At 30.2% G+C, this 10494-nt stretch overlaps 1 protein-coding gene across 1 annotated transcript; it reads right to left on the bottom strand.

The window, feature by feature from the left end:
* Positions 1-417: 417 nt before the first annotated feature.
* LOC112637334 lies at positions 418-3857 on the bottom strand. The gene is made up of 9 exons (XM_025406777.1): positions 3475-3857; positions 3036-3301; positions 2619-2801; positions 2178-2504; positions 1611-1961; positions 1488-1496; positions 1110-1400; positions 586-912; positions 418-434 (listed from the first exon to the last, which is right to left on the bottom strand). Exons 1-9 carry the CDS (start codon positions 3855-3857, stop codon positions 418-420), a joined length of 2154 nt encoding a protein of 717 aa, XP_025262562.1.
* Positions 3858-10494: the final 6637 nt, after the last annotated feature.

Below are 10494 nucleotides of genomic sequence, written 5' to 3' on the forward strand. Positions count from 1 at the left end.
TATGTGTATTATATTTATTTCTTATAAGCAAATTTATATAAAATATAAAATTTTCCAATATTAAAATAAACTTTTATATAAAATGTAAAATTTTCTATTATTAAAATTTATATTTGTAAAAAATTTTTATATATTCGCTGAATAAATTATTATTATTATTATTGTTATTTTAACAAAATTGTTTTTTTCACATTTAAAAAACAAAAAATTAAATATAAATTTCTTTATATACATAATTTTTAACAAATTTGTTATTTCGTTGATTATCAAGATAAACTTTTAACGCTTGCCAAGAACGAACTCGCGAAAAAGCAACATAAAGTTGTCCATGATTAAAAACATCTTTGCGAAGATCTAATCCAATTCTATCAAACGTCTGTCCTTGTGATTTATTAATCGTCATGGCAAAAGCTAATTTTATTGGAAATTGTCTTCTAGAAAATGTAAAAGGAAATACATTTTCGCAATATAACGTTATACGATTCAAAAAAACAATGTCTCCTGTTTTGTCACCTGTTAAAATCTTACATTTTAATAAATGATCTGTAAGTTCTATAATCATTAATCTAGTGCCATTACACAGACCTCCATTGATACTTAAATTTCTAATTAACATAATAATACTATTTGGTCTTAAACGTAATTCATGAGAAGGAAGAGATGATGGAGATAAACTATTTAAATATTCTGGTAACAATGTTTCACTCATGTCACCATTGTCATTATTTACAGCAGTGTCTACACTTGTATAAATTCGTTCATCATTTATATCTAATAATTCCACAACTTTCTTATTAATTTCATCTACATCAACATTTCTTCCAGAAAGTATGGCACATTTAGACATTTTAACAAACTCTTTTTTTCTTATTAAATCACCATATATATCTTCCACAATATCAGCATTAGACGCTATATAATAGACGCTATATAACATTCAGGAATTTGTATATTATCATTAAGATCATTTAATATACCATCTCCAACATTCAATAAAAACTTTACAAATTCAATTTCTTCTGGAAGAACTCGCATATTTTGTATTAAAGAGAATTTTACGAAATACTTCCAAAGAGAACTACACTTAATAGAAAGATTTACAATTTCACTTCGAGTAGCATGTACTTTAATAGGCAAAAGTTGTCTAAAATCACCACCTAATAAAACAATTTTTCCACCGAAAGGAATATCATTATTCATAATATCACGCAATGTTCGATCCATTATTTCTAAAGCATATCGTGGTGCCATTGGTGCTTCATCCCAAATGAAAATATCAATTTCTTTTAAATATTGAGCTTCTTTTGATTGGATTTTAATACTTGATGATGAATCAGCAAATAATGGAACTGGTAATCCAAATATCTTATGAACTGTTTTTCCAAAAGGTAATAATGTAGCTGTAATACCCGTAAATGCCATTGTACATACACGTTTATTTCTAATTCTAGCTAAATAATAGATAGTTGTGTATATATATGTTTTACCTGATCCACCTGGACCATCAATATAAAAACAATTATTTGAAGTAATATTATTATTTAATTCATTTAATATAAGATCGACGATCTCTTTCTGCTTATCATTTAATTGCTTATATTGTTTGGTGCCTATTTCCATAGCTTCTTCAAATATCATGCAATTCTCTTCTTCATCATTTTCTGTTAATTGTTTCATTTGTGGAAAATCTACAAAACTTTTACCTTCAGCACGAAGCATACTATTAATTTGTACATATGCTTTATTTTGTCCTTGTAATATACCAAAATGTTGAATATAATCCTCAGACATTGCTACTTTAAAGTTTTCCCACAATTCTTCAGGATGTAATGGTTGACAATGTAATAATATACGTACAAATAGTCTACGAAGTTGTCGTGGCATCATCCATCCAACAGCTTCATTCATAGCTTTTTTCCATTCATCATCATCTTCGATCAAACCTAAAGCTAAACATGCGACTGAAAATGATTGACAAAATTCTCCATTTACAGTTCTTAAATCGTTAAAACTTGTGGCCCCTTTTACTGTGAGTAACAATAATCGTAAATGAAATAATTCTATTTGTGTTGGACTAATGGAATACATTCGTCCTATACAATTATAATGACTTTTACGTTTGACCCAACGTGATACATTTTTACCGTTAACTTTCTCTTTTTTAAATGTATAATAACTTGGAATTTCTATATACAAATACTGTTTTGCTTCTTCATCGCGTAAGTTTAATGAAAAATAATCTATTAACATAGTAACTTGATCTAAAGCAGAAGTCATTGCATCGTCAATGTTTTCATTTTCAATTATAATATTTTGCTCATTAGGAAGATGGACTGGTAAACGTGTTATAGCGTGACTTTTATCTTGTAGTTTTTTACTAAGAATACGCCAGCTAGCTTCAACAGGTCCAACATAACGAGCTTCGATGTAATTATGTATTTCATCATGATCAATAACAACACATTCTGTTACTGGTTCAATAGTTATAGCAGCAACATCATGTCCTTTATAAATATATTTATATAGATATTTAACTGATTTAATACTTGAAACTACTTCAACATTTATATGACTATTAAATATAATTGATAAAGTAGGACAATATGGAACAACATAACGATTATCAACTACATATCCACCAGGACGTTCAAAATTTGTTCCATTATTTCGTCGGCGATAATAAGGATAAGCATCTTCATCCATTTTAGTTTCTTCGAGAAAAGGTTTCGGATAATGTTTTGAACAACGTCCATCTATCAAACACCAATCACCACAAGGTCCATGAATCATATGTTTCATAACTATATCATGTAGAATACGATTATCACATGGATCAGGAATTTCAGCAGAAATATATTTATCAACAATTTGCGGAGTTGTAATTTTATAATTGTATTTTAAAGTAATTAACATATGAACATGTGGCAAACCGCGTTTTTGAAATTCAATAACGTATACAAATGCTGCTACTTCACCAAAAAATTTTTGTTTAACAATTAAATCAATTAAATAATCTTTTTTTATATTAAAAACACGAGCACAAATATCAGATCTATCCGAAGCTTGTTGACCAGGTAAAAGATTTTCTTCAATTTCACGCCATTTTGGATTACAAGTCATAGTAATGAAAAGATCTGGTTTACCAAATTTACTAACTATTGCCATTGCATCTTGATAATTTTGTAACATATTGCGTGGCGATCCAGTAAATGTGGAAGGAAGTACAATCATTTTCCCAATACGTCCATTTAAATTATTAGCCGTAGTTTGTAAATAATCTCTTAAACCTTGATATGTTTCACTACGTAATTCTTTTTGATGATTTTTACAATAATCAATTCTATCTTTTTCCATTTTTACATAGCTGTCTACAAGCCACTGTTGAAATAAGCGACGTCCTAATAAAAAATTAAATAATTAAAATTAAAAACATTAAATTCATCATCACGAATAGCTATACGATATTTAATATACTGTCCTCTAGTTATTCGTCTATCACTATTTAATTTTTTTAAATCACGATGCCATCCTTGAGTACCATATGGATAAAATAATGGATATATCCATGGTTCTACATTTGGATCCATAATACTAACTTTTTGTAAAGTTTTAGTATTTTTATTACGTATTGTAACATATGATTCTGGAATTTCTCCATCAGCTGTTGTAGAGAATACAGCAGCAACTTCATTGATTCTTTGAGTATTATATCGACGTCGATCCATATCTGGTCTTGAAGTAAATACTAATTGTAACTCCGGTAATAATTCATCAGATTCCATTTCTAAACGTCGTTGCTTTTCTAATTCTTCACCCATCATTTGATAAGACTGAGCAAATACATTAAATTCCCGCATTATTTGTTCAAGGTTTTGTACAATTTCAAAATCTATGTATGAATTTTGATTAAGACGATGATTTATTGCTTCATTTGAATCTACGATAAAAAGTTGGCCATAAGTAGGACTTTCGTTTTGTGCAGCATATAATGCTTTATTAATTTGATAATAAATCTGTCCTTGTATTTTAAAACAATATGGACCAGGTCGTCTATCTTGAAAGTTAATTAAATTAGCGTTAAATGAGGCAAATGAAAATGAACTGTTATAACTACGAATATTTTGAAAAAAATTATTAGATTTTATGTGACTACCATCAAATAAACTACGAATGAATTGAGGAAATTCAGGCAATGGTTGCACACATACTGCACCATGATTACAACAATCATGAAATGAATATCCTCTATTAGATAGAAACTTTTTCAGCTGCAAAGTGTTTTGCATTACAATGAATACAATACACATCCATAGGACCAATATAATATTCAATTACATCAGTAAATGATAGTGTACTAATATTATTTAAACAAGATCGTTTTTTCTGCCGTGATCGATAACGAGTTTGATATTCTACAGATGATTGTAATGTTGCTCTAACACTTAAAGGATTTTCTTCATTTTCCATATCTAATTCTATTACACGATTATCATTTGATGTACCAGCAATACAAATAGTTTGTTGATTTAACTTTTTCAAAAAATTTTCAACTAATTTTTTATTTTCACGACGACGTCGTTGATTCTCCCTTCTTTTTTCTCGATGTTGTTGCAAAAATTCTTTTTTTTCTTCTAAAGTACGTACAATTTTACGTCTCGTCATTTTATAAGAATTTTCTATATTAATATACTATATATAAAATCTTAAACATATACACTTAATATTATTAATAAATATTAATAAAAAAAAAATAATTTATACAAAAAATTTTTTACTATTGAAATATCTATTACAATTTTTATATTATAACTATTAAATAATCTATATATATATATATATATATATATATATACTATTACTATCTATATATACTATTACTATATTAATAATTTATTATTATTATTATTTATATATTATTATTTAAATATTATTATTATTATTTATAAATTATTATTATTTATAAATTATTATTATTATTAGATTAAATTCAATTAAGATAAAAATTAATATTCTCTGTAGGAATGGAATTTGACGAATTATTGTTGGAGTTACAATTATCATTTACTTTAAGACCAAATATAGATTGACGTCGATACAACGCTTAAGGAATTAATAAAATTATTGCTGTTTTTCTCACTTTAAATAAATTAACTTACATAAATAAGTTAATTATTATGGTTATTAAACTATAGTTATTGTTATGGTTATTAAACTATAGTTATTGTTAAAATTATTATTTTGTTATCATCATTATCATCATCTTCATTGTCATTATTATCATTATTATTGTTGTTATCGTCAATATTATATAATAGTTTATATCATCAGTGTCATCATTTATATATCATTCATATCATCAATTATCATCAATATCATAATTATTATTAATAATAATATCAATACTTCTAAATAATATGATTTATTTATTAATTACATATACATAAAAAATAAAATAAATTACAATATATAATAATTAATAATACTACTATAATAAAATTAAATATTAATTAAATTTTTGTAAATATAAAATAATAAAATATATTATAATACAATAAAATTAAAATATAATTAAATATAAAATACTAATTGTAAATAAATTAAAATAACTTATAATATAAAAAGTTTTCTTAATTAATTTTCTCTCTTCACTATTCTTTTCCTCTTTTTCTACTATTTATTATGTAAATTTTGTAACTTTCTCGCCTTTCCTGAAACAAAAGAAATAAATATTAATAATTTACATTAATTTAAAAAAATAATATATAAAAAATTATACAAATAATACATACATGCATACATATCTATAATTTATGCATACATATCTATATATATGCAGAATTAGTTTTTTATCTTAAGATATCGAAATATCTCGTAAAGTCTAAAAGATACGAAAAAATGTTTCAAACAAAAATTGTATGGTTTCAAGGAAGACATAAAATGATGTCATTCGTTTGACCTTGAAGAGTCATCTGAAAATTATGTGAAGGTTACCTCCAATCTTTTAAATAAGACATCCTGTATGTTTTTGCATATTCTCGTAGCTCATCTAGAGAGTTTTCTAAAACACTATAATTAAGTTAATTTTCATTAAGTACTTTTATGAGACATAAAGTTATTTCTTAATTTTACATAAACCGTAAAATATTTTGTAAAATATTCATTTTTTGATTATCTTATCTTAATACTCTTATGTACAAAATAATGAGAGGAATCAATTGATGTACAGAAAACACATAATTGTTTCGAAAACAAAATGTAATTTGCAATTAACAATTACATTTTTTTTCGAAACAAATATATGTTTTTCTTACACCAATTAATTCCTCACATTATTTTGTACATAAAAGTATTAAAATAAGATAATCGAAAAATAAATATTTTACAAGATATTTTACAATTTATATAAAATTAAGAAAATGATTTTATGCCTCAGAAAGTACTTAATAAAAACTAATTTAATTATAGTGTTTTGGAAAGTTCTCGAGATGAGCTACGAGAATATAAAAACATACAGGATGTCTTATTTTCACGTAACTTTCAAGTAACTCCTCAAGGTCAAACTAATAACACTACCTTATGTTCCCTTTAAAATCATATAATTTTTGTTTAAAACATTTTTTCGTATCTTTTAGACTTTACGAGATATTTCAATGTCTCAAGATAAAAAACTCACCCTGTATATAAATTATATATTATATATTATATATATATACAAGCTTCTTTATATAAACAAACTCTTCTTACAATATTTAAATTAAATTAATAAATTTAAATCTATCTACAAACTTAAATAGAATTCAACATTACATATTAATCAAATTTAAACATTTTAATATTAGGAAGTTTACTTATACAAAAGCTTATATAAAGGAATAGCTATATATTTCCTAGATAACAAACTTGTTGTACAAGCTTCTTTATAAACAAACTCTTCCAGCAATATTAAAATTAGATTAGTAATAATAAATGCTATTCGCATTAGTACATATACTCTTAAATCATTACTACGCATAATATATAAGATTTCCTAGATAACAGGCTTGTTGTACAAACTTTTTTATAAGCAAACTCTTCCAGTAATATTGAAATTAGATTAGTAATAATGAATGCTATTCGCATTAGTACATATACTTTTAAATCATTACTGCGCATAGTATATAAGATAATGTAGAACATATAATGCATATTTACAAATAACTTTCATATATTATCTTGCATATGTATTAATGTTTTATTAAGAACACATACAATAATGCAGAGAAGATTTAAAATTAATTGAAATTAGATTAGTAATAATGAATGTTATTCGCATTAGTACATTTACTCTTAAATCATTACTATGCATAGTATATAAGATTTCCTAGATAACAAGCTTGTTATACAAGCTTCTTTATAAGCAAACTCTTCCAGTAATATTGAAATTAGATTAGTAATAATGAATGCTATTCGCATTAGTACATATACTCTTAAATCATTACTGCGCATAGTATATAAGATAATGTAGAACATATAATGCATATTTAGAAATAACTTCCATATATTATCTTGCATATGTATTAGTGTTTTATTAAGAGCACATATAATAATGCAGAGAGGATTTAAAATTAATTGGAATTAGATTAGTAATAATGAATACTATTCGCATTAGTACATATACTCTTAAATCATTACTGCGCATAGTATATAAGATAACGTAGAACATATAATGCATATCTACAAATAACTTCCATATATTATCTTGCATATATATTGATGTTTTATTAAGAGCACATACAATAATGCAGAGAGGATATGTACAAGTAATATGACCTTTTCCGGATAAAAGTTTTTCATACTTTCTTTTAGAAAAAACATTATTTATACATATATTTACATACCTTCTTTATTCGACTTTTCTTCTTTCTCTCTTTCTCCTTCTTCTATCCTCTTCGAGATTCTTTTTAATTCTTTCTTAACGCACTACTATGTAACACGAAAGAGTAACAAATAGGTTATGGATGACGAAGCGCTCGAGCGCTACGCTACCTAACCTAACCTAACCGCGAATATATCGGAATGCACCAGCATCCAATCAGCATCGCAGAAAAGGAGGCTTCAACATTTCGATATATTCGAGTAATCGACTTAACATACACTTTTTAAGATAGGATAAGATAAAATAGTTAGTGACTCATGCAGTGGTAATCACCCATTGGGCGATCATCTGCCGCGCTCGGGCGCGGGCGTCTGCTGCTTCTGTACCCGACGCGTGATTTACTAATTTTGCTTATAACTCAAAAACTACGCTTCAAATCAAATTTTGGTAAAGAAAAAATTGTCTTAGAATGGTGTCAGGAATACGTCATTTTACAGACGGAAGGTTTTTCGGGATCACCCTGTATATAAACATGGTTCTCATATTCAAATATTTGATCGCGATTGTGGCGTCATATCAATACATTGGTATTGCCAACCATCTTCTGAGTCTATGATTCGAGTAATTTTACGTTTACTGCAGAAATATGAGTAATCATCGTCGTCTACATCAATTGAGAAGTGTCTTCCGAATTTCACGAAAAATTTTCAGTTGCATGATCGGGCCATTCAGTATACCCATCCTCATACACAGTAACCTCGGCTTGTTTGACGAAACGTTGCTTACGCATACCTCGTATGCCTTATTCTCGATCGCGCACATATTGTGTTATCGACATCTGTTTAGTGTTCGATTTTTCCAACACTATTATTGTCATTTCGGAAAAGAGTGATTATGCGCCTCCATTCGTTTATACGTGTTTGCAGCTCCATTGTTGTAATATTATTTTATATGTTATAGTCCACACATATGTATATATATTGATAAAAATTGTCTTTTAATTTTACAGTCAAATATAAAACAACTACGATCGTTCCATACGAACGATACCACTTTTACGATCGACGAGGCGTGTGCGCGCCTCAAAAAAATCGTCGCGTCTTTATACTCGTTCGTTCGAGCGACGATGACGTCGCGCGAGCGGGCAAAAATTTCTCCGCGGTCGCGCAGGTTTTCCCTTCGGAAACGGCGAATCCGTCGAAATACCGCATTCGACCGGATTCGACGCACGTTATCGCGCGCATTTCTCGCCGCTGCGCGTCCGAGAGGAAGGAAAGGCGACGGAAGCGTCGCCGCGATTCTCGCTCTCGTCTTAGCGCGGCGCGTTCGAGAGGAAAGAACGGCGACGGAAGCGTCGCCGCGAATCTCCTTCTCGTCTCGCGCGCGAGTAAATCCGAGAAGAATCCAGCTCCTCTCTCGTTATCGCGCCTGGAAGGAGAGATAAGCGACTCTGAGAAAAAGAACGCGCGTCCGATGATCGCGATATCGCGCGCGACGAGGCCCTCGTCTCTCGGAGCGAATCTCTTTCACCCCTCCAACGTCCGATCGACGCGCTCTCCGTCGATCGACAAGAACGAAGGATCGACAACCTCCGTTGACGAGAGACGCCTCTACCCGCAACGTGTTCTCCTGATACATCGTACGCTCTTTTACGAAACACAAACACATTTAGGTTAAAATTCGAGTGGCGCGCTCGCATGCGGCGAACTCGTATCCGACGTCTACGACGAGACGAGAAACACCACTGCGCTCGACATGTTCTCCCGATACATCGCGTATTTATAAACGGGAAGAAAAATATTCAGATTTAAATTCGAGCGACGCGAGCCGGCGGAAGCGCCCGCGGTTGCCTATGGCGCGCGTCTGACGGGACGATTGTCGCTTATCGCGCGCGCCTGGTGCGCCACGTCTAGAGACGCTCCCGACGCGCGCGCTCTCTCCCTCTCTCTCGCTCTCTCCCTCTCTCCCTCTCGTTCTCTCCCTCTCTCTCCCTCTCTCCTGCTCTCGCCCCCGAACCGCTTTTCCGCGCGCTCCCTCGCTCACCCCTCGCCTCGCCGCCCCCTCGCCCTCCCCCGCCGCGTGACGTCACGATCCTCCGTTTATCCACCCGACGGCAAGCGGCTCCCCTCGCCCTATCTACCCCCACTGGTCACCCCCGCCGCCGTCACCCTGCCCCTCAGATATCTTTCTATCTCTCTCCCTCTTACGGTGCTCTCTCTCGCACCAATGGAAAAAGTGGGTTAGAACCGACCCTTCCTCCCTACTTATATCTTTTCTGCAAAAAATATATATGCATTTTTAACACTTCGAGGCCAACTGCACTATAACTCTATAGTTCTATAGTACATACATAATTATTGTGTATATATATATATATATATACTTGTGTATATATATATATATATATATATATATATATATATATATATATTTATATATACAGGGTGGCCCATTTTAATTTCCCCAGCCAAATATTTTGGAAAATAATGAAAAATCAAAAAAATGTTTCAGACAAAAGTTGTATGGTTTCTAGGGGGACATAAGATGGTATCATTGGTTTGACCTTGAAGAGTTATTTGAAGGTCACATGAAGGTCACCTTCAATTTATTAAATGGAACCTACATTTTCTCATTACATA

The sequence above is a fragment of the Camponotus floridanus genome, unplaced genomic scaffold (assembly GCF_003227725.1).
Source record: "Camponotus floridanus strain SB8 unplaced genomic scaffold, Cflo_v7.5 scaffold153, whole genome shotgun sequence".
NCBI classification, from domain to species: Eukaryota; Metazoa; Arthropoda; class Insecta; order Hymenoptera; family Formicidae; genus Camponotus; species Camponotus floridanus.

What these genes read in the sequence shown, in the direction of transcription:
- LOC112637334 (XM_025406777.1), bottom strand. Translation starts at nt 3,857, where the DNA reads ATGCGGGAATTTAATGTATTTGCTCAGTCTTATCAAATGATGGGTGAA. An exon ending in TGGATATGTAGTTGATAATC is followed by an intron (nt 2,505 to 2,618) that starts GTTATGTTGTTC and finishes ATATTTATAAAG; the next exon opens with GACATGATGTTGCTGCTATA. An exon ending in TAAAGTACATGCTACTCGAA is followed by an intron (nt 913 to 1,109) that starts GTGAAATTGTAA and finishes TCTATTATATAG; the next exon opens with CGTCTAATGCTGATATTGTG.